The 24662-nt window shown below is 38.4% G+C and overlaps 1 protein-coding gene across 5 annotated transcripts in view; it reads right to left on the bottom strand.

Moving 5' to 3' along the window:
* The window catches only part of Ttc6 (tetratricopeptide repeat domain 6), a 175836-nt gene that overhangs the window by 6531 nt on the left and 144643 nt on the right, over nt 1–24662 (bottom strand). Inside the window, exons 20-30 of one of the 5 annotated variants that reach the window (XM_059279997.1) lie at nt 24394–24470; nt 23755–23915; nt 22143–22277; nt 21142–21291; nt 20002–20142; nt 18732–18845; nt 13990–14109; nt 9704–9777; nt 5178–5388; nt 2720–2872; nt 1739–1909 (exon numbers count right to left, since the gene is read on the bottom strand). In XM_059279997.1, the coding sequence (XP_059135980.1) occupies nt 1739–1909; nt 2720–2872; nt 5178–5388; nt 9704–9777; nt 13990–14109; nt 18732–18845; nt 20002–20142; nt 21142–21291; nt 22143–22277; nt 23755–23915; nt 24394–24470 (1507 nt within the window). Of the gene's footprint in view, nt 1–1623; nt 1910–2719; nt 2873–5177; nt 5389–9703; nt 9778–13989; nt 14110–18731; nt 18846–20001; nt 20143–21141; nt 21292–22142; nt 22278–23754; nt 23916–24393; nt 24471–24662 lie in introns of those variants that run through there. The other 4 variants (XM_059279993.1, XM_059279996.1, XM_059279995.1 and 1 more) reach the window with 4 other exon arrangements.

Here is a 24662-nt window from a genome sequence, read left to right as displayed (position 1 = left end):
TAAGCCTGGAAAAACAACTGCCCGTTAGCATCTGAGCAATGACAACCCAGCCATGTCTTAAGACAACTACACCGTCGATGACTGTCCTTGCATCTAATCCTTGCTGAGACCAGCCAGATCCATCCCAGAAATCAGCGAGTTGTAAAGGATCATTACTTAGAATGGAACATGTGGGCAGGTTGATGCAAGAACGACAGAGCAGAACCTTTTGTGAAGCAGTAAGTGCCCTGTAGCAAATGCTCCTGCAGGGTCCAGAAGGGGAGGCTGCAGGAGTCACTGGGGATGCTGACAAGAAAAAACTGGAGGAGCAGTGGGGACAAAGGATGAAATGGAGATGGTGTGTGGAGGATCTGAGACAGAAATGGAAAGACAGCTACTGTAGACGCTGGTTAGAAGGTACTTCTGTGGAGATCAGTAGTGAAATGGAGGAGGAAGCTGGAGTGGGTACGAGGGGGAGGGGCTTCCCCTTCTAAAGATAGTAGCCAACATGGCCACACACACCTGTAATCCCATTGCTGTACTCTCTGGAGGGAGAATCAGGAAGATCACAAGTTGGACATTAGTCTGGGCTACGCAGGGAGACTGTCTCAAAAAACAAAAGCAAAAGCAAACACACAAAATTGAAGATTGTAGATTTGTGCTAGTATGTTAATGAGAAGAAGATCCATGGTAATTTTTGTTCATGGTAGAGAAAGTAAACAAATAATAACTAAGGGCCATAACGATAGTTTTATAGTCACTAGAGCAAAACTATAAACCTTGCTATAAATCAGAAAAACTAAAATACTCAAAAGGGAACACAACACAGAGTAAAATACATTTAATGCACACATAAAGCATAGAAAATATAAAAATCCTTCCACCTGATTAAATTCCCAACTGACATTCCCAAGCAAGAGGGGAAATTCAAATTTCAGGTGCAAAATTCTAGTAAGCGTTATGGCATATATTTACCATGAATTTTAAAATGGTTAAGATTGTAAGTTTCACAATATTTGTATCTTACTCAGTTTTTAAAAATAAAGACCAAAACATATGGGGTTCTGCCAAAACAATACTCAGAAAATGGACACAGCATTAACAAATTATAATATAAATTAATAAGTGGCAAGTAAATTCAGTCAACTCAAAATGGTAAAGAACAAGGTGAATTGGGGAAAGCATAACACAGTGACCACACCTAAAAAGGCAAACATTAAAAAAAAAGAAGTTGGATCCTGTAAGTACATCCCACTTCAAGTACAGGAAATTTCAATATTTATCTCATCTAAAAGCTAACAAGTTTTTATTTCAGACAGTATAAACTGAAATGGCAAGAGATTAAGTAGTCACACAAAACTGTAACTAAAATATGTCTCTCTATTTCCTGTGCTCATGTGACAGATGATTAGAAAACATATACACTAAGATGAGTTAGATACTCCCAGCATAAAGAGGATCCTGAGGGAAGTCTACCTGCGATATAGAAGAGAGGATTCCCCTAGAAGCTGGATAGAGAAAGAGAAGGGCCAAATGCCGGAAAATTAAAATCAGTGTTTCTGGACCAGTACTGAATGGTCAGGAACACTGAGGAGCATAGATCTACACAAGTAGCAGCAGTAAGGATTGAAAATTGTAAGCATCTTCATGGAACAGAACATTATTTATGAACCTAAGACATAAAGGCTACACTTCGAAACTGTATATAACAGAGAAGAATTTAACGCCGAAAGAACACGTTAAGGAAAATGCACATTGCCTGAGAAAACTGCCGATGGCGGAGGTAGATGTTTCCGGCATTGAAGTAAGCCAGCGAGTACTTGGGATCCAGAGAAATGGCCGCTTGATAGTCCACAATTGCACTCTGTTGTTGACCCATAAACTCGTGGATCACACCACGATTTGTTAAGAATTCTGCGGTAGTATTGATCTGCAACAGAATCATAGGAGGAATTGGCATCTGGGAATAGTATTAATCTCCAATTTCATGTCTGTGAAATGAATGTTAGGACATCCACTTGTGGGGAAAAGCGCCGTTACAGGGCAAGTCAAACCCAATTACAGCACCTATTTCCATCAAGGGCTTGGTATGAAACTGGTTTCATGTTAATGCTTTATTGAATGGCTGCCATAAAACAAATAGTTTCAGAGCTTTACTCAAGTTCTTCCCAAGGAATAGACATGGGGGACATTTACCTGTTAATCTGTTAAATGAGAGAAGAAATTAAATAGAACAGTCAACATGCTTCACTGTGCTATGCAGAAACAATTACCTTTAAGTCCTGTCCTTTTTTACCCTTTATATTACCCCTATAATATTTCAAAATTATAGAAAGTAAACAAAATCTGGAAGAAAATTCAAAGCATGAGAAGGCTGTTTCCTTCACTATAGGAAGAAGCTGAACATCTATATTGTTCTCTAATTGCTTCAAACTTGGGACATCACCGTTCCATTTTTTAATTCATTTTGTATTACAAAAATACTATTAAGGTCTTTTGAAACATACAAGTTGCATTTGATAAAATAAATTGATTCTTTTCAATAACTTGATTTTAAATTTTAAATGCATCTAGATTACAAAATAAACCATAATAACTCTTTACCTTAGACATAACTCTGGGGAAACAAAACATTTCTCTACATACCACTTAAAATAGGTAACAGAGAACAACATACTTAGACTTATTCATTGATAGTCTGAATATATGCTAATAATAGTATCATCAATATAGTTTTTACCTTTAAGGCAATGTTAATATCCTGCATCGCAGCGAAATAATTACTCATTTGAAGACAAACCACAGCTCGTCCTTCATAGGCTAGATAGCTCTTTGGATCAGCCTCTAGGGCAATAGTAAAGTGAATCCAAGCTTTCTGGAATTTTCCTTGTGCCTAAAATAATTATTCAATTTCATGAAGCAAGAAACAGTCTGTAGCATGACAAATGTTTCTGATTCTCACTCATTAAAATCTTTGGTGAGGTATATAGTACACGATACCAAAGCTAAGGTATTTTAAATTAAAAAGTAGGCTACAAAATGAGTATCTTCAATGAACTAATTCCCGTTAAGTATTTATGATCAAATTATACTCAAATAAATTTAATTTTATAGTCATCTACTATACCAATCTTAGACAACTTAAAGACATAGCTTCTATGTGTCATCCATACTTCTACGGACTACCAAAAAACTTACATTGAAATCCCAAGTAGCCATAAGTGGTGGCACACACCTTTGAACCCAGCACTCAATAGGCAGATAGGTACATCTCTGTGGGTTTGAGGCCAGCCTATTCTACATAGTGAGACCTTGTCTCATGTGTGTGTGTGTGTGTGTGTGTGTGTGTGTGTGTGTGTGTGTGTGTGTGTGTGTATAGATATGTAGGTAGATATAGATAGATAGATAGATAGATAGATAGATAGATAGACAGATAGATTTCCAGATATCTATAATATATGCATAACACACAAGGTAAAATTAGTATGTGCTATACAAATGAATGGAGTAATAGTGCAAATGAATTGTTCCACATCTGGAATTTTAGGAACACTTCATACACTCCACAGAAAATGCATGTAAATCTACCATGCACCTGTTCATAACAACCTTAGTGCCAACTGGAAAAAAAGAGAAAAAAGGTCAGGAGACAGGCATCATTAATACAAGGATGTCAGAGTATTGCCCAGAGCAGGCCAGCTGGCAACTAAACACCTCCTGACGGGCAGGCAGGGAGTTAATTAATTTGCAATGGCCCAGCGTCTGTTCTTCATCTCACAGGCTCAAATACTAACCTGCCAGAGTCTGAGAGGCTGGCACACTCTAACCAACCTGAGCCCAGTGACTCTCACATAAAGATATAAAGAAACATAACTGCAAAGAGGAGGACTAGATCCTCATTCCTGACTGGTAAACTCTGAGTCAAGTGCCTGGAAACCTGCAAGCCATCCTAAGTTCATTTAATAAACAAAGAATTAGGCAAACTGAGGTTGGACTATCAGAATATTAAACTGCAAACCACCTCACGGTAGGGTTGGATTTATCGCTTGTTCCAACATTTGCTGTGCTCGCTGTGATAGCCTCAGTCCTAGGCAAACAGGAAGGAATCTACATGTATTTGTAGCACAGGCTGTCTCTCCTTTCCCCGGACAGCACGTGGACAGCTCTAATTCTCCTCTATTGGCCCTTCCCTTTCCTGATTCACTTCTCCATGCTGACGTGCTTTTCAGTCCCCTTTCCTGGTTATGTACCCAGTGGGATCTTCACAGAATACAAGTTGATGGCATGTCTCTGATTAGGGATATTCCTATTTTAACTGGATTTCAGAGCTTTTATTCTGTCCCTTATTGACTTCTCTAGTGTCGTCACAAATTTCCCTCTATCCACCACATTCTACTCATATGGACCCTCTGCCTCTTCTTACAATGTGTCCTAACTGGTTGTTCCTTTTGTCTCAAGACTAAATCCTAACCCCAGTCCCTCCCCTACCTAGCTACTAGTCTTTTACATCTCAACATAAATGTTAATTTATCAGTAAGTTCTCTCACCCTTTAGTTGGGCTTCTTTGTACAAAACCTTTTGGGGGATTGTTTTTGTTTCGTTTTGTTTTTGTTGCATTTATCATAATTACAATCTAATAGTTACTCATGCACATAACAGTGCCTCTCTCTCAAAACTAGGAGTGTAACTATTCAAAAGAAACTATGTTTTCTATAGAAGGCTGTCTCTGGCGGCCGAGAACTACTCCTCATCCACATTATAGGTACTCAGCCTGTGAATGGTGTAAGCATACTGTGTTGGCTGCCAGTCAGCTCTAGCTCTTTTTAAAGTCACCCAATCTACTATTTAAATGGACTGTGAATTGTTCATATTTTGATTATAATACTAATTTTAGATTTAATGCTAGGACGGCCATCTTTTTTCTCTAACACGTTCCCAGGCGTTGGTGGCGATAACAATCTGTCCCATCTCTTCCAGCGTTATCACATCAGTCTTAGCTGAGCTCGGGCTCACCTGAGCACATTCTCTGTATTTAATTGAGCCCCTTGCTCCCCACTTTTAGCCTCCATATTACAGTAAAGGAAAAAAAACTAAATGTTCCTAGACTGAGAAATAACATCTGGCCGCATCACCAATAAAAAGCCAAATATCTCTGTCCAAACAATGCTCTCAGTGCTGAAAATGCTGCTCTATTTTACCTGCAAGTTATAGCCTAGACTAACTCTGGCTTTTAAACATGACGGGTCAATATGCAGCGCTTTCAGGAAGTCCTTCTGTGCTCGTTTTAGGGCCTCGTCCTCTCCATACTCCATGTAAGAATTCCCCCGTCCAATATAAGCATCCAGAAAACGTCTGTTAATCTTAACAGCTCTGGTAAAGAACTCAACAGCTCCTTCAAACTCTTTAATTCTAAAAAAAAGAAAAGAAAGAAGGAAGGAAGGAAAACGTCATACCTTCAGGTGAACTGGTTTGCTAGCAAACTATTTGACTTTCCCAAAAGTTTTTATTATCTATCATAAGAAGTACATAGGTCGGTATGATCTAAGGAAGTCTAGAAGAATCTCTGGAGATTTGGGTGAGGATAACAAGGGAAGTAAAAATCATTTTTAAGGGCCACAAGATGGCTCAGTGGGTAAAGGCACTTGCCGCCAAGCCTGAGGACCGGAGTCTGCTCCCAGGAACCCACATGGTAGAAGGAAACAGCCATCTAATATCCACAAGTGTGTATGCTCACAGTAAGTGAATAAATAAATATAAAAAAGTAAAATTCATTTCACACCACTATGTGGGATGTTATTCTAGAATTCTGTTTTTCTAAAGGGCAGTCCTAAACTTTGTTTTAACAGTGGTAAGTTACCAACACAGGAAAACATGCACTGATATTGACAACATATGCTATTTAAATTACAGTCTCAATCCACCTAACAATGCTTCCGTCTAGAGAGGACCAAATATACAAAGACAATCTTATAAGCTTCTATCACCTAGAGATGCCATAACTACATTAGTTTCTATAAGTATACCTCATGATTCTCACATAAAAACAAACTTGTGCAATAATGCCTCCTACAGATTTGTCCCATAATTGACCGACTCATAGTATACATTAAAATATATATATATATATATCTTTTCTTTTTAAGGAACATCCCATTTCATTGAGGACATCAGTGAAAACAATGGCCTTGCATATGGCTTAACAAGTATTTTTTCAATGCTTGTCCAGAATGGCAGCAAAAATAATTGAGGGCTGGAGAGATGCTGTGGTTGAGAATGCTTTCTGTTCTTGCAGAAGACCCAGGTTAGGTTGCCAGCCACCTACGTCAGGCAGCTTACAAGCATTCATAACTATAGCTCTAGGGATCTGATGCTTTCTCGACTCCTTGGCACCCTACACAAGTGTGGTGCACATAAACTCATACAGGCACACACACACACACACACACACACACACACACACACACACACAAATAAAAATAATAAATCTTAGGGGGAAAAAAAACCCTTGTGATTCTGTGCCCACATTTTTTTTTTTGATCAAACACCACCCAAAGGTGTGCATTGAGTGCCATCTAGAAGATCACAGGTGGATCAACACTGAAGTAGTAGGGTCACAGGACACATGGCTTCGGATGGATCAGACAGGCAATGGTTAACAACGGCCTTTATGACTCATAGAGTAACATCTGACTTCATTCTGTGTGTGGTTACTCAGAGATCACAGGACCATCTCCCTGGCTGTTTATAGTGAAACTGCACTGCTTTCTCAGTAACTGCCACTAGTTAAGATGTACCAGTCCATTTGAATGTGGGGTCACGGTGCCTCTCCAGGTACCACCTTGGTGGATTACATTAGCAATTCAACATACGGATTAGCCCTATTTATCAAGAATAAAGATGCTATAGGAATTCTGTGTAAAATGCATTTGTTGATAGGTTTTCTTATATTCAGTAATTCTACCAATGGGTAGAGAAGTGTTTAGTTACAATATGTACCTAGATGGTCTAAATATTCTGTATTTTTCCAGACCATTGTCATATATTCACTATAATTTATTGAGCATTCTATTGTATTGCCATTCAGTGTGTATCATATCCACTGCTCTTCTCACCCATCAAGGAGTTTAAAACTCTGCTATGGGGCTTATAAAATACAATCTTTCATTTTGTGTAGCCTAACCAATTACAAAAGTCTATAGCAGCAAGTCGGACAGTGAATCAAAGCCCATTACTCGGTAGGGCAAGTGAACGAATTGTGAGGGGCTGCTGCGGCTATCCAGTTATCAACGCTCACTGATGTGCACTTCAGTCCATCCAGCTGAGTAAACAACGTAAAGGGAAGATGTGGACTTTCTAAAGTCAGCTGATGAGCACCTTAAAATCATCCCTGACTGAAAGCCACAGCCAGGCCAGGTGGCAGAGATGAAGACAAGGTGCCCCTCTCCCCATCCCCTCGCTTACTACACCCAACAGACACAGGAGAAAATGACCTGGACACTCTGTAGAAAAATCACCTCCATTTTCCTGGAGATGGGTCTGCCACTACATCCCTCTGACTGGATTAAGGCCTGACACGGCAGTTATCCAGTGGAAAGATCTGGAAGAATATCTATATCACTTCAGAGTAAGTGTTTCTTGACCTATAAGTCATTAAGCATTGGCTGCCGCATACACAAAGTATATTAAAAGTTTTCCTAAATAAATTTTTTTACATGAACCTTAAAGTCACGTGACCGCTCTCAGGAGGAGCTCAAGCTTACAGTGTCTGCTCTGAGTCACCCACACAGGCTCACTGCATTTACAGTAATCACAGATGTGACCAGAGATGTCCTTTTGAACTGTACAAACAAATCACAAATACCTCCAAACACTGAAGAATGTGGCTTGCAGAGTTAAAGACTTAAAAATAGCTTACGCAAATATCAAAAGAAGTATGATAAACGTGTTTGTGACATACAGCCAAGTAATAGCTATCATTTTTTAAAACACAAAGATGGCTTTTTCACTTGGATCTAAAAGTTCACATTACCACACCACTCTTGGTGATTAAATTGAGCAATAAGTAGGATATTCACCCTAAGGAATGTCGTCTCCTGGCATCCACAAGAGTGAGAGCTAGAAATATACAAAGAATGCTTCAAAGGTCAACTCCCTTAGTTCAAAGAACAAAGCCCTAAAATTTAAAGGTTTATAATTTTTATAAAACTTTTTGAGTTAAAAACTATGTTTTTCCTATCAAAAAAAAAAAGTCAAAGTAATTTCCATAGTTGCAGGCCATTCTTCCACAGTGTAAGTATGTTGCCAAAATAATTTTTCTAAAAAAAAAAAAAAATAGATAATCACTAAACATTCCTTGTTGTTAAAGTTCAGTAAAACTGTGAATACTCAGCACACACGGAATTAAAACTCTGAGCTGTGGAGGCTGTTGATTTAAATTCCTAGAGAACAAAAGAGAGCCTAGAGAGGTGCTGTTGGTGGGTTTTTTGGACCTGCACAGCAGTAGCGGCTTTAAGGAGGCTTGGCTGTTGTACCCCAAGATCGCACTTCATAAAGATGTGAGCCCAGCACAGGGAGGCACTGGCGGATTCTAACAGCTGTTAAATAGAAACGAGGCTGAGCAGAGTTGTGGGACGTTTCAAATGTTGACAGACGCAATGATCTCAGACATTTTGGCCTGCACATGTCCACCAAAGTAAACACATCAGTCACCATTCCATTTCTTCTTAAGAATGACAAGTGCTTAAAGAGATGGACCGCACAAAGATCGATGCATCAAAACAGACAAAGGTATGATTGTGTATAATGAAAGGTCTGAGACCAGGTTTTAACCCCAAGGCATCCACAGAATTTACAACCACTATATTACTTTTTCCTACAATAAAGAACTTTACTTCCCGTGGGGAAATGTAGCTGTATATCTACATCCTGAAAAGGAAAATTAGAATGTCGGTTTCCCAAGTAATTCAAACTCTATGCTAGTCTTTTAAACCATGTATTGGCACAAACATGCCTCTATAATTTATGAATCACCCCAATTTACTCCTCCAAAGGAACTGGCATTCTTTCCCTTACCAAAAGTAATGGTACAAACTATTATTAAACAATAACATTGTTTCCATGTTAAAACCGCTGAAGTTGTTCTGAGGGTTGTGGGTTACTGTTGTTATTTCTAACTGTCCTGGTCTATAATGTGTTTGTATAAAAATCTCAGAAAGAGTTAACTCTTCAGTATTGAATTTTTGTAGATTTTAATATATTTTGTAGACATTTTCTTGGATTGTTTTCAGTAGTTTTAGATATATAAATATCTCTGATTGGTGCAATTTTTTTTTGAAAATATTTTAAAATCACTCTCCTTTCCAAGAAATGGGCTTTCTGAACAAATTATTTTATGACTAGATATTTCAAGCTATACATACATTTAATCAACCTTTTGTGTATAGGCTTCAATCAAACAAACATCTTCAGTGCATGGTATAACTATTTAATTGGTGATTTGGTACAAGTCAGTTTCTTAGAAGGCTCAAGGGTGTTACTGATAGGGTCCTCAGATTCATAGAAGGATTTTTTTATATGCCCATCACCATTTTTGTAGTCTATCACAGCCACACTTCCCTCCATCCTTCCCGTTCCCTTTTGTCTTCTGGATGGGGCTGTAACTGGTTACGTCTGCTGACCCCGCCCCCTTACTTGCTTCCGCTTTGACAACCATGGCGCTCCATACCTGTGGTGGCACATGGCCGTAGCTTGACAAAGGCTCACGCTAGTCTGGCTGATCAGTGCAGCTTGTTTATAATCCTGAAACAGTTTTATAAGATCTTGTTAATTTGTCATGTATCTCCTTAAAACGTCCTTCTAACTCTGATTCCACTTAAGTATACAGCACATAAAGCATTAAACTAGACATCTTCCTAAGCTTTCTTTTTTTTTCTTTACAGAATCTCATCTAATTAGAATGGATGGAACAAGGAATGCCAATCGTTATTAACATTCCGAGTCTGTGTGACTTGTATCCACCTTAAGAACAGGGACTTTTCCTGCGGTGCTGCTCTGTGGTATGTAACAAAGTACCTCATTTACTTTCTTTTATTGTTTATACCACTGGAAACTTCCCTTCTTGGGCAGAAAAGGACACTCCCCTGGAAAGAACCTTTGGAATTACATGACTTTTGGACAGTTAGGTGCCAGGCAGGTAAGTGATGATAAAGCAGAACACGCACTGGTTAAGTTTGAACCTACTTCTGGAATCCACACTTCTGGGAGGAGGTGTATGATTCTGTGCAAGGATCCAGAAGCCCTCCTGAAGTGGGGAAATGGGAACTCTAGCCCTAGGATGTAAAATTTAGAAAGCAGGCAGGAGTGAATTTGAATGGCCCTGGGGAACAGGCTGTTTCAGAGAATTTTTTTCAAGTGCTGAGTCTGCAAGAGAGCCAGCCAAAATGGACCAGAAAATGAAAAATGTTGTCTGAAGCTTGGAATCACCTCAAAATCTTACAGAATTATTTTCAGCATGAAAGCAAACAAGAACAGTACTAAATTTGAATTCGTAATCAAATGATACCTATAAAACAAATGTCATGTTCATACGATATATTATATGCCTATGTAGTGACTATATATGACTTATTTTACTGGTTGCTATCATGAGGCGAAACACCTTCTAAAGTAAGCGCCCAGAACCTCCAAAAAAATAAAAATGGCCACAATCTTCCCGAGAGATGGGCATCAACAGGAATCTCCATGGGCATTTCTGGCTGTTACTTCGCTTAAGCTAAGCTGAACCGTGGGGAGATGGTACGCTCTCCTGGTGTGGCAAAAGGAAATCCTTTCAAATGTGCTTCTTAAAAGTAGCCATCACCCTCTAGCCCCAGAAGGCACTGCTCAACTAGAGAGGCCTTAACCACTCATTTCCCTCCCCTTCTCTTCTCACAGCTCCCCTGGTTGTCTTCAGAGGGAGAACCTGCTTGTCTTAAGAAGTAGAATGGATTCTCTGCTATCCCTAGGGGTAAAAGAGTGGGGAATAAGGTCAAATTGAAAACTTGGGGTCCCTATGAGAGGAAATGGCTTCATCACCGACCAGTCTCAAAGTGGGGATCCTACTCTTAAAGCTGCACAGCACATTTTCAGACTAAATGGAAGGATCTGGATGGCAATGAGAAATCTGCTATCTCGTTAAATATAATCTAAGTAAGCAATCTACCAAGCATCCCTCGTTCTGTGTCTGAGAATCGTTACCCATCTCCTGTGGAAGCTTGCTGCCCTGATTTACCATGCTTCTCCCTCAACTCCCCTTCTCTGGGAACTACAGATGGCCACATCTTTCTTACTCCCATCACCGCCAATGTACTTGAAATTGGAGCTGATGCTGTCTCCAGATCCTCAAATTCTGCCAACTTACTGCTTATTTAAACATGACCAGCTTTATTATGTAATTTGTAAAGAGATCCAAAGATTTATCTATGTCTATATTATTACTTTTATTCTTACTAAAGTAATTCATTATATTGTAAGTGGTATCTTATAGAACTATAGAATGCTAAACAGTGACCCTCCCTTCCACTTTTCCTTACTCCTAGTCCCACCCCTTAAGGACAGTTAACTTTATATGTTACTCTGGTGTTTGCCTTCAAACTCCTAAAAAACATGAGCAATATATTCACATTTACAGCTATTCACTCCTTACATAGGTGAGTTTAGCTCTCTGATGCCATCACCCCACACACTTGCCCCTATTCCATCATCTTTAAGTACCTGTGACAATGTGTTTTGGGGGTACCAATTTTACATCCCTTAAATGTCTGATATTTGATCTATGGCTGCTCATATATATTTAAATTTAAGGCACCAAACCTTTGAACAGTACTGTGTGACACCTAAATATCATGTCTATTTTTTGAATTCTCTTATTGAATCTATTTTTAATTCCTTTGTTTCACCTGGTAGATTTGTAAGAAGGAAAAGGCACAGGCAAATGCTCCTAATACAACATCAAGTACCACTAGCCCAAGCGTTCCAGTCCAGATGCTTCCTGATCCAGCTGGTCCTGGGGACATCAGACAGCTGCCCACTATCTATCTACTTCTCATGCCACTTAAGGATTCTGTCAATTGATCCTTCCAAAAATCTTTTATCCTGTAGACAGGCTTTATGACTTTATCTTGGTATTTTTCTTATCACACACTCTTATAACCTTTATTGTTTCTTCTCTGTCTGCATCATTTAAATGGTTTTATTTAATTCTTAGTGACTTGTTTTCTTTACACAAAGGATCACTACTTTGCTTTTGTATGCTTTCTTGTATAACTCTATCCACATCATTATATTTGAAGTGTATTTCTTGTACCCAGAATGTGCTAGATACTTTTCAAAATTCCCATCTGACATGCCATTCTTTTATTTGGTGACTTTTGACCATTTCTACTTAATATAACTATTGACATCATTGGATTTGAGTCTCATATCTTATTGCTTATTTTCTGCTGGTCTCTTTGACATGTGTTTCTTTATCCTATCTCCAAATTTATTTTGAGGTCTTTTAATATTTTTAATATCATATTTCAATTTTTCAGTTTTCTTTTGATTGAAAGACCATATTCAGTTAGAAATTTGGATTAAAGAAGGGCTTAGAGCTATAGTTCTGTTATGTGTATAGGGGCAGCTTGTGCATCTCCCCAGAGTAGGGCGGGAAGAAGCCTTACCAGAGAATAGAAAGAGGCCAGAGTGGAATGACTTCAGTGTAGAAAAGAAGACTGGTGATAAAGTCTAAGTGAGCATCGCTCACAGTAAGTAGGACCTGGTCAGGAATTCAGGTTTTGTCGGGTGGTGGGATGGGTCACTGCAGGTTTGGGGCAGAAGAATGACTGAATCTGTTCTATGTTTTAAAGCAGTCTGTTTGACTGCTATGTGGAGAATTCACGTGCCAGGGTAAGTGTGAAAAGGCAAAGCCAAGGGTAAGCTACTTCAGCAGACTAAGAGACAGAAAATTCTGTTCTGAGATCTGAGCTCAAATCTCACCTAGGACTTCCCAGTTGAGAAGAAAGTAGCAATTAGAACTGATACAGTTCAAAATTTGTTTCAGTGACAGAAAGAAGCAGACTTGCTAATGAGTTAAATGTGTGGTAGGTGAAGAGGAGGTCAAGAGTAATTCTCTCCTGATTCCCCAAACATTAAAACTGCCTTGTAGGAAAGGACACGGCATTTATAATCTAGTGGGACCTGAGTTCAGATCCTGCCTGCCTCAGTACTTACTGCTCAGAGGTCTTATTTAACCTCTTTTGAATATTTGTTTCCTTATCTCTAAGTTAAAATTATAAATTTGCACCACTATCAAAGCTGGAATGTAGCAAGGAAATATTTCATTATATAAGGTTATATAGATGTAACAAATACATAAAATGACCATCACTACAAATGGATATTCCATATTTGTCTTGTTTCTAAATTTTAATTCCAAAAATTACTGTCAAGTTATAATAAACATTAAAATGAGAATTGCGAACTATATTTATTCTATAATGCAACAAATTGAAAACTGCCTGTTTCTTTCCAATATGCTTTCATAAATTCCATTCCTGAAGGCCTAGTCTTAAAGGCTTAAAAGGATGTTCTCAGTAGCCCATTCTACACACCTGTGTCCTACCCAGTTTGAAACAGATTTATTTTGACAAATTTCAAGAGGAGAAGGAAAACTGTGAGTGAGAAAGAACATTATAGAACAGAGTAAAATACGTACAAATAATTTTGTTAATTGAATTTTCTATGTACTTCCTTTGGGAGATGATAGCCTTAATTAAAAAATATTAATACATTAACCATTCAGCTGTAATTAAAATGAAGGGAAAGTACTTACTTAGGTTTCATAAAAATTCTATTAGTTATCCCAGATATTTCAATACAATTCTTACTAACACTGTCACTCGTTAACACAGCTATTCTGTAGCAATACATACTAGTTTCTGAGGCTGTGTGAAATCAAGTAGGTCATTTGCCCACATCCACAGGAAGGCTCACCTCTAGCGCAAAGCCATACTGCTTTAGTTCAGTGTAGATGAGTCCACGGTTAATGAAGGTATTTAATGCTATTCTTTCTCCCGCATCAAGAAGCAGCACAATGCCATAATCTCTTAGAGCCTAAAAAGAAAAAAAGTCACTTAGAGCCATGGTGCAACTCTTTAGAACCTTGCTTATACCCCATTGCCCTGGGACAAATATGCTTCTACCCAGAGTGGGATCTCAGGATCAATTCTGGAATGTGATGTAAGTCTAGGCTCAACTTGAAGATTCCTTTTAGCTATAGTATTATGGCTAGTGCTGATTTTAAATAAGTACTCACTATGCTTGTAGTCCACATGCCATCTGTTTGCCATGCATACTTGTATGCATTGCATACTTTGGAAGGAAGGGACTCAACCCCCCCACACACACACACACACACAACATACACACACACACACACTGGATACTTTCTCCAACTATCACTTTCACATGAAAGCCAAGTGGAGTTTCTCGTTTGAAATTTAAATTCTTTTTGGAACTTCATTGACTTCCTCACTGCAGTCTAAACTGCGGAGGCAAGTACTTCATCTTTTCATCACTGTAAATCTAGTGACAAAGCATCTTGCCTTCACATAACAGGCATTTGGTAAATTTTAATCAAAGGAAAAAAAACACAAATTTATCAAATGAATAAACCACAATGAAAAGGGATCACAACAAGACTGAACAGGGAAACAGGGAAGTTTGCCGTATGTTGATAAATCGACTCATTGTTTTTAAAGAAAGCAACCTGAGCTCGAAGAATGAATCCACCGATGAGGAATCACTTCCTCTTAATTTTTTCCATTGACTGAGGAGGCAAAGCTTCACTGATGCCGCCTCTGCACTAAGCACTAATGGGTGCATGCTTCTACATTATTTTCAGTGGATGATTTGTTCAAAAGAGGCACATGGTTGGTCAAACAAGGCTCATTTGTGACTACAGTATCAGCTGACTGTAGAAGGCAAATAAACAGAATTTAACTTTCTGCCCACTTGCCCTTCTCTCCTATTTCACAGCATGTGTGTCCAAAGATACTGTACAATTAGAGATCTTATATGTATCCTGTGATATAAATATCAATATTGCTGGCATATAAAATATTTAGCAGTACTTGAAGAACCATCTACACTGTTCATTACACCTTGTCTGGCTCACTACTTCTGTGGACTCACAGAACACAGAGTGTGTAGGATGCCCTAGAGAGCCATCAAGCAGTTGAACATGAGAAAAGATTTTAAGTGAGAGTTCATGGAAGCTCAGGGTGAGTGGTGGAGATGAGAACTTGGAAACTGGTTTGGTTTTTCTTTGTTTTACTGACCCTTGAGATAGAGAGGGTCATACCATGTAACTCTACCTGGTCAGAACTTGCTATGGAGACCACATTAGCCTTGAATTCATGATCCTGATGCCCCAAATCTCTACAGTCTGAAATTGCAGACATTTCCCACTTTGTCTAACCTAAAAGTTTTGGTTAAGACAGCAAGAGCCATAGCTTTCTCTGAATTTGTATCATCAGTTGCTGTTACTAGATTCTGAGTTTAAGAAAAGTAGCTTAACTTGAAGTCCATTTCCTCAGCTAAAAAACTAGAATGCGCTGTGGGATGTCTTTCTGTACACTGTGAATATGTGTTGCTCTGATGGGTTGATAAATAAAGCTGTTTGGCCAATGGCGAGGCAGAATAAGGTTAGGTGGGACATTCAAACTGAAGAGACAGGAGAAGAAAGGAGAGTAAGAGAAGACGCCAACCCGCCGCAGCAAGGAACAACAAGATGCCAGCAGACCGGTAACAACATGGCCACGTGGTAACATATAGATTAATAGAAATGGGTTGAGTTAAGTTATAAGAGCTAGCTAGCAAGAAGCCTGACCCATTGGCCACACAGTCTGTGTGTTTACTTGGGACCAAGTAATACATTTTAATACATTTTAGAGTTCACTTACAAATATTGCAGGAGTGTGAGGTCAAAATTTGCACATGAAAGATATCATTGAAATCTATTTTAGAACTTCTGAATCAACTAGCTTGTAAGATTGCCAGAGAGGTGTCTTAGTGACGAAAAGCCCTGGCTGCCTTTCCAGAGAACCCTGGTTTGATTCCCAGCACCTACATGACAATTCGCAACCGTCTTTAACTCTAGTCTCAGGAGAGCCAACTTTTCTGATCTCTGTGGGTATTGTGTGTACATGGCACATAGACATATATGCAGGCAAAACACTCATACAATTTACAATAATGATAACAAAAATAAAGAAAGAATGAAACCCGTGTAGAAATTCCTTACCACATGTTCCCAAGGCCAACAGAGCAGAGCATTTGGAGGGAAAAAAAAAAGTGTGCACAGTACAAATTCTCCATTCTGCTGCTTCAGGCCCTATGGAAACTTTGACCTTTTGCTAGCCATGACTTAGAAGTGCCTTTATCCCCTTAGTAAACCCATTCTTTTCCTTCTACTATCTACATGTGTAGCTGTCCAAATCTGTGTTTAGGGGCACAAGAACCTGGAAATCCCAATGGTGCTCACCGTCCCTCAATTTCTGCCTAAAACAGAAATGCCTTGGCTTTATAGTGATACAGTGTGTAGCCTGGTGCTTGCCATACAATAAGCCATAAACAGGAGGTAACGGCTACTGTTTTCATTATTATAGAATTGTAGAGTCAAAACCTACCATGCTGTTCTAAGGCTATGAGAACCTGCTGAATGGAGGAAACTGACAATCAGAAAACCATCCTGATAGAACCATGCCATGCATAAAGGCTCCTCTGTGGGCAATGAAAGAAGAAATCAAGCATGTAAGTTGCCTTCTTCCTGTCTAACTTCATGATCCACTGGCTGTAGGAGTCGATCTGACAAGCTACTTGATCCAGAGATCCTAAAATAGATTCCAATGTCCACTTTTGTCTGAATATATTTTTGTAACTTTTCAGAGGGGATAAAAGACAGCAAATTTGAAAAAAAAAACTGCTTTTAGAGATTCTAGTTGGTTCAATTTCATTATACTTCTTCAGCTTTGTGTTTCAATAATACATATTTTGGTTTTGCTATTGTTTAAGTATTATGCTTGAAAATGACAAATGATGACTACTTTCAAGTTATTCAAAATTCAAACAAAAAAAAATTCACCATGCTCAGATTTTAGGAAACTCTATCCATAAAGAATGCCTAAGTATGTCAGCCCAGTGACGGAAGGAATGCAGAAAAGCAGGTGAAAGTCGGCAAAAGGGGAGCTGGTGACACTTTGAAATGACATGTCATCCAATCTGTAGTCAGATGGCTTTCCAAAGCTACCTCAGGATGGTGAACCTAGAAGGAAACAAAGGTGTGGATACCAGCACAGGTTTCCAGCTCCCTGTGGGACCTGGGTAAATTCTGTGGTCTCTCCCTACTCTCGTTTCCTTGTTATCTGTAAAATGAGCAGATGAAATGTTCTGGGGTCCTGGCATCTTGAAAAATCACCAATATTTTGCAACCCTATTTTGGTCCCATTTATTCAGAGTCGTTTACGTGGTCTTCGTTTACCTAGAATTGGCTTTTCCGCATAACTGAGATAACATGTGGGAGTTCCTTTCTTGCCCAGCCCATTGTGTTTGGCCTGAGCTTACCTTCAGGCAGGAATGCGGGGTGTAAGGAAGGTCCTCAAAGGCACCTGCTTGGGAGGTCCCTGCTAAATGACCCTCCAGTTAGCTCCTTTAACAACTGCCTTGTTAAAAATTAATGATTTGTTTGTCTACATCTGTAGAGGAAGACAAACTTGCCCGGCTAGCTGTCGGGAATGTCACATTCTTGTGCTAGACAGGAGGTTTCTCAGCCTCTGTCCTCCCTGTGACTTCCAAATCTCTGGAAGCTGGAAGCAGCCTTAGCTGAATTTTACAGGAATGTGTCCACCTAAATCAGTGGGGGTGCGAAGTCTACCGAAAGAACTCACTGCTGCTATGGAAAGGGCAGGCATGAGAAAGGAGAGACCAGTAGACAGGGGAAGGAAGCAAGAGCAGGGGACAAAACGCAAGGAACTTGCAGGTGGGTGATCGCACCGAGCTGATTCTCAATGACATCAACCATATTGACAAAGGATGAGGCTGTAACGGTGGCAAGATTAGAAATCACAAATGAGTTTGACAGCGAAATATGGTTGCCGTAACAAGCTTTGTAGCACATGAGCAAATCCCTGTCAACGGCCCCTGCAGGTGGAACACGTGACTCTGTACTCCTCACTGCATGTATAGTCTCAGAATTCTACAACAAATACCTCCATGAGCTGTTCCAGCTTGGGTCCAAGTTGTAAAACAGTATTGCTAGTGATCACTTCTACAAAATTATGTACGGCAGTGGATCAGTAAAACATTTACTCAGATGATACTTATAGAACGTATCCTAATTTATATAGGCATTTAAATAATTGTACAGGCATTATAAAATGAATTGACAGTACAGAAACTGCATAAGATAATTTAGCACTAGGAAAGAAATCAATATCATTCTGAAATGGTTCTTTGTGGTTTGTGAAGTTTTATGTGTGTATTTACATAGGAATTATTTTCCAAGATTATAGCAGAGATAAGAAGAAAATACAGGTGCTTTAAACATGTTTACAAATGCTTTAACATGCTGCTTATGAAATATTGTTTATTGATTGCTTGTCTAAGTCAAGGAACCACTGAATGCATGATGCATCTCGAATGCTTTAAATCTGTCATTTACTAAAATGGTTATTTACCATCTGAAGTTCCCTTATCTTGGTGTAACACAACGCTCTGTTATAAAATGCTGCATAACTGTTCTTGTCCATGTTGATGGCTGTAGTTAAATCTGCAATAGCTAGCTGGTAACTCTACAAGGAAAAAGAAAGAGTGAGTGAGAAGAATAAATCATAATAGATAAGTTCAATCATAAAATAAATGTGCGAGCCTGTCAGTGTTTAAAGTGTTCCTTTAAGATTCTATGTATCATCTTTAAAATTAATACAATGAAGCTAATCTTTCACATAGTCCACTAGGAAGATCTTGACAGGGGTTCTTACAGTTCTTTCACCTCACAAATAAAATTTCACTTTACAAATAAAATTAAGGATGTCAGTAACTTAAATGTAAGCAATTATGGGATAGAGAGATGGCTCAACAGTTAAGAGCACTGGGCTGATATTCCAAAGGACCCAGGTTCAATTTCCAACACCCACAACTCACAAATGCCTGTAACTCCAGTTCCAAGAGATCTAGCACCCTCTTCTAGGCTCCACAGACACCGCACACATACAGTGCACAAACATGCACACATACAGTGCACAAACGTACACACAGGCAAATGCTCATAAATATAAAATAAAAATAAAATCTCAAAAAAATTAGTTTAAGCAAATATTACACCATATTGCTATATGGCTTGGAGAAAACAGTACTGGTTGTAAAAGGCAAGCAATCCATAGTCCTCTGGTGACCACTGAAGGGCTGACTCACTTCTGCCAGTCACACTGTGGTATCACACAGTCACAACGTTTTCTACTCACATTCACTCTCTCATCCCCTTCCATTCTACTCTGATACCTTATGTCACCATTTCTGAACATAATAATAATGGACACGCAATGCAAGGTCTCACTTTTGCTTTAAGGTGCTAAAGGAAAGTATTCCATACGCAACACTAATGAAAAGAAGCCAAAACTACAATCAGGGAGAGAGAATCATTCCACGCAGCATCAGATACCACAATCTTTTGCTCAGGAATTTCTATTTAGGAAACTCAAGCAATGAATAGTACAATATATAAACATTTCAAAAGTCCAACAATCAAGTAATTAAATACAAATTATGGTGGGATATTATGTATCATGTGTATTTAAAGATTAAGTCCAGAAAGCAGAGAACACCACAAGTATATAAACAGCACACTCTCACGTCATATATCCGAGGAATTGTAGGAAGTGAATGCCCAGTTAACAAGCAGAGAAACCTCAGCTCTAAACTCCCAGTAACCTGGCAGGAATGGCTTACCCTGTTGTAGTATTTCAGAACTCCTCTGCAGATGTAGGCACGTACACTCTCTGGATAAAGTCTGATGGCCTCGTTACAATTCAGAATTGCCTTGGAGTATCTGCCCTTTAAACCATAATAGGCTACTCGGCATAGATATGCCTTTTCAGAGAAGGAGAAAATCAGAGATGGATGTTTTAGTAAAATCGTCAGTTCTACCAGAATACAGGGAACTTCAAACAAGTCTATGCTACCTAAAGACAGTATTAAAATATAGTTTTCCCCATTTCTTTTCATTAAAAAGTTAAGCATACAGCATAATTGAAATAACTTTACAGGACCATACTTATGGCTACTACTTAGATTCAGTAATCATTAGCATGTAGCCTACTGTGTTAGTTTTCTCCATTTTTTCCCCTAAACTATTGAAAAACAAGTTGCATACATCATAATTCCTCACCCCATTTCCTTTAGTATGAGTCTCCTGTGAAAAAAAGGACATTGCCCTACATAACCACACCAACATTATTTATCTAGGATAGTTACTAATAATTCCCTAAAATTATCTAGTATTTAATCAACTCAAATTTAATTTAAAATCAAGAGCCAGTCAAATTTCATCTACTAAATTTTTTGTTGTCCTTTAAATCTATTAGGAGACAAAAATCCATTGATATGAAAGCAATAAACAAATAAAATTTATTGCATATAAATTAAAATTCCTAACAAATAAATTAATGTATTTGAAATATTTACAAAATATTGTTACAAATGCAATATCTATGTTAAAAAGTAATACACTCATTCCAAAGAAGAATACAAAAATTTAGATTGTTAAAATATAGTTAAGTGGTGTCAGATATGATAGCACCCATCTGTAATCTCTAAACTTGAGAGGCAGAGGCAGAAGGGTCAAGAGTTCAAGGTTATTCCCTGCTACCTAGTGAGTTCAAGGCCATTCTGTGCTCTGTAAAATGCTGTCTAAAAAAACAAAAAAAAAAAACCAAAAGAACGGGTGAAAGGAGATGGAAGGGGATGGAAGAGGAGAAAGAGAGAGAGAGAATTGCTCTTGCTTTTTATTACCAATTACATACAAACTATTCAGTAGTATCACCAAAACTAACCTATTCTTCCAGTCGCGGATGTCATTTATTTAAATACCTGGTAATGTTTGGGATTGAGAGTAATCGCTCGATTAAAATCCAGAATTGAGTTCTCTTTGTTGAGTTTCACTTTACAAAGTCCCCGGTGATAAAAGGCTTCTGCAAACTCAGGATTCGCTTTCACAGCTTTTGTCAAAGAGTCAAAAGCCTGGAAGAATGTGTTGAAGCACACACCACTCAGTGACAGAGCACACGAATTCAGAAGATGAATAAAGTACGGACACGCTACTGAAAAGCTTCACTCGAGGGTTCTTTGGGGGAGAGGGACTATTTAAAATACGTTCTCCCAAAGAACCTTGTGGAACAAACAAGTATAATCCTTAGAAATAAGTCAGACTTATAATTAAAGGTCCCATTATTTCCAGATAAATAGCTATGTTGTTAGATAACAGTACTTTGAGGTTTAATTTCAATCATTATTCTTTGGATTTCATGAATTCAAAGAAACCACAGACAGCAGCATTCATTTCTCCTTTCTGGTCCAAGAACTACAGCAAAAACATAGTTGTTCAGTTTCAGAATAAAAGGGTGCCACAATTCCCCAATGTATCTAGTCATCATAATCAATTTAAATCTGATTTGAATTCTTCAGTTATCAGTAAGGAAAGTCAGGATGTTCTAATCATCATCCATTTAGTCTGCAGCACATTAAAATATTCAATTTAACTACTTATAATTTAATAAATCTAATTAGTATGATGACATTATTTTCCTGCAATAATTTCCTACAGTTAGATTTACTATTTTGGTGAGAAACATATATTAGCTTTAAAATATTATTGGCAAATTAGTGTCAAATAAAATGTGCTGATATTTAATTTAAAACAATTCATGGGAATTGCAGGTGCAGACTACGGGTTATGAGCCAAGCTTTAGAAGCAGTTTTGGTCAGCTGACTTCTTGCATTATTGTGGGTAGGGTAGCCTTCAGAAACAGAAGTGAGGCAAGCAACCAGTTTGGGAAGTCACAAATAACCGCTGCTTCTAAGCCCACGGATACCATTTGTAAGTTGCCTTCTTCCATGTAACAAAGACCCAGGTTATACAGACACTCTGCTGAAACAGAAACAGCACTCGGTCCTTTGTCAGAAGCCGGAAACATTTCCAAAGCCTTCTTAAATATTCTCACAGACTCCTGGAAGAATAAGAGCAAAGGACAGAGATGAAAGGGATGTTTTTACTGGTTAGTTGTTCAACATCACAACCTTAAACGTGAAGAGAACTCAGAGCCCACAGCACCTGGGCCCTCATGTCATGCAAACGCACACAGATCTAACGAGGACACAAATGTCCTTATACAACTGGAGGACCCTGTTCCGAAGGATGAACCCAGCAAGTTCCACCCAGGGGCCATCCTACACACTAGATCTGAAGCAGGTTTGCATACATGGATTTTTGTAACTAGAACTTCTAAATTCTAACATCAGACTTGAACTCATGGACCATTTGCTAATAATTACCTGGTTATTACCCTGATGACATGTTGGGAAGTTAGCAGGCAATAGAAGTATTGATGATACCTGACACAATTTGTCTACTTTACTCTTAATGGGATTCAACTAGTTCTAGAAAACAAGTTTCATCAAAAGTTACCCATATAAATTTAATAATATTTTTATTGGAACCCATTAATGATAAAGAAGTTTAATTTCCCAGATGTCATTTACTAATTAACAAATCATCATATGAATCTAAACACAAATATCAAGTTTAAACACATTTGTTGTTACTGTCTGTCTATCTCTGTTTCTCTATCTCTGTCTCACTATCTCTATCTCTCTATCTCTGTCTCTGTCATCTCTCTGTCTCTGTCTCTATCACTGTCTCTGTCTATCTCTCTCCATCACTACTTCCATACTGGTTTCCAGAGAAGTCATTTTCTTTTCTTTTCTTTTTTTTTGGTTTTTTGAGACAGGGTTTCTCTGTGTAGCTTTGCGCCTTTCCTGGAACTCACTCTGTAGCCCAGGTTGGCCTCGAACTCACAGAGATCCGCCTGCCTCTGCCTCCCGAGTGCTGGGATTAAAGGCATGCACCACCACTGCCCGGTGAGAAGTCATTTTCTTGAGAACTTTGAAGACCTTTCACATATCCCACAGGCATTCATTCCCCAGGTGGACAAAGTCACACCCACTCATTTTTACATGAGATTCCTGCTCTACTTGGGCTTCTGCTGGGGTCCTTAAAGAACAACACCCATAAACTTCTAGAAATCCTCTGATTTGGTTATATTTTATAAGGCATATCTTTAAACATCTACCTCACTGTTCAGTTTAGAGCTCTTGCTACATTCTTGGGTATTTATTACAGTAACAACATAGTTACAGATGCTAAAATTTGTATTCTTTACCCATCGCTGAAAAAAAAAGTGACTTTGAAATGTGTTTCCACAGTGAGGTGTCTGTGCATAGATTAACTGAGTCTTTTGTTCTAAGTTCCACAGGCCACAGAGGTGCTAGTTAGGTGGTATTCCCATCTGACAGCTCAGACAGGGAAGTATCTTCTTCCAAGGCCGTATCATTTCACTTTGTAAAAATACTTAAATGGCACCCCATGAGTATAATATGTACACTCCATTACTAAGTTTAAGAAACATTGGTCAACAGATTGTTCACCTTGATTTTCTTAGCCTTCATTTGGGCTTTTGCCAAGAGTGCTAAAGTGGAGATCTCTGGTCTACTGGCTATGACCCCTTCCAAGACGTGAATGGCCTTGTCATGGTTTTCACAAAAGGAGTAAATGAGTGCTTGCTGTATTGGTGTCAGCTCAATGAGACCTGAAAGCAAAGGGGAGTTCATCAGTGTCTCTGCTGGGTAGCAAGGGTTTAGAATGTAATCATTTTAAGGGAGTCATTCAGTATCATATTTTTGCAACATCAAATGACAAATCAACACCATATCAAAACCTTCTATTAACATAAAACAAAGTTATTATAATTACAAACCAAAAAGAGTAAAATTATAAGCCTGATAGAGATATATATATATATATATATATATATATATATATATATATATATATATATATAGTGAGCGCTCTCACAAACTTCTCCAAACTCTGAATCACTATACAAGCTGATTATGTAAAAGTAAAGACTAAATTTTCAGACTCTTTGTCTTTCAAGTGAATTCTTATCTATCAATATCAATATATAGGTATTACAAATAGTAAAAAAAATCAATATATAGGTATTACAAATACTAAAAAAAATGGAGAAATATTTAACATTTTTATTTTGAATTAGTTGTATTTACCTTTGTTCATTTCTGCTACTTGATAAATAGTGAGCTTTGCAAGATCATGACACTTCATCATAAGAAGGTATTGTCCCCTGGAAGAAATGACAGCTTTCATTCTAAGCAGAGAAAAGGTAATTAGTCTGTGGGCTTTTAAAACGTTTACTGGGTTCGTTGACAGTTTCATGTGTGTATAAAGTACATTCTGATTACTGTAGCCCCATACTTTTCTCATCTCCCTCCATCCCATGTCACCTCCCTTCTTCCTGATGCCCCTGTCTCACACT

This window comes from Peromyscus eremicus, chromosome 14 (genome assembly GCF_949786415.1).
Source record: "Peromyscus eremicus chromosome 14, PerEre_H2_v1, whole genome shotgun sequence".
Classification (NCBI taxonomy): Eukaryota; Metazoa; Chordata; class Mammalia; order Rodentia; family Cricetidae; genus Peromyscus; species Peromyscus eremicus.
Note: the sequence above shows the minus strand (reverse complement) of the source record. Positions and strands in the feature narration are given on the sequence as shown.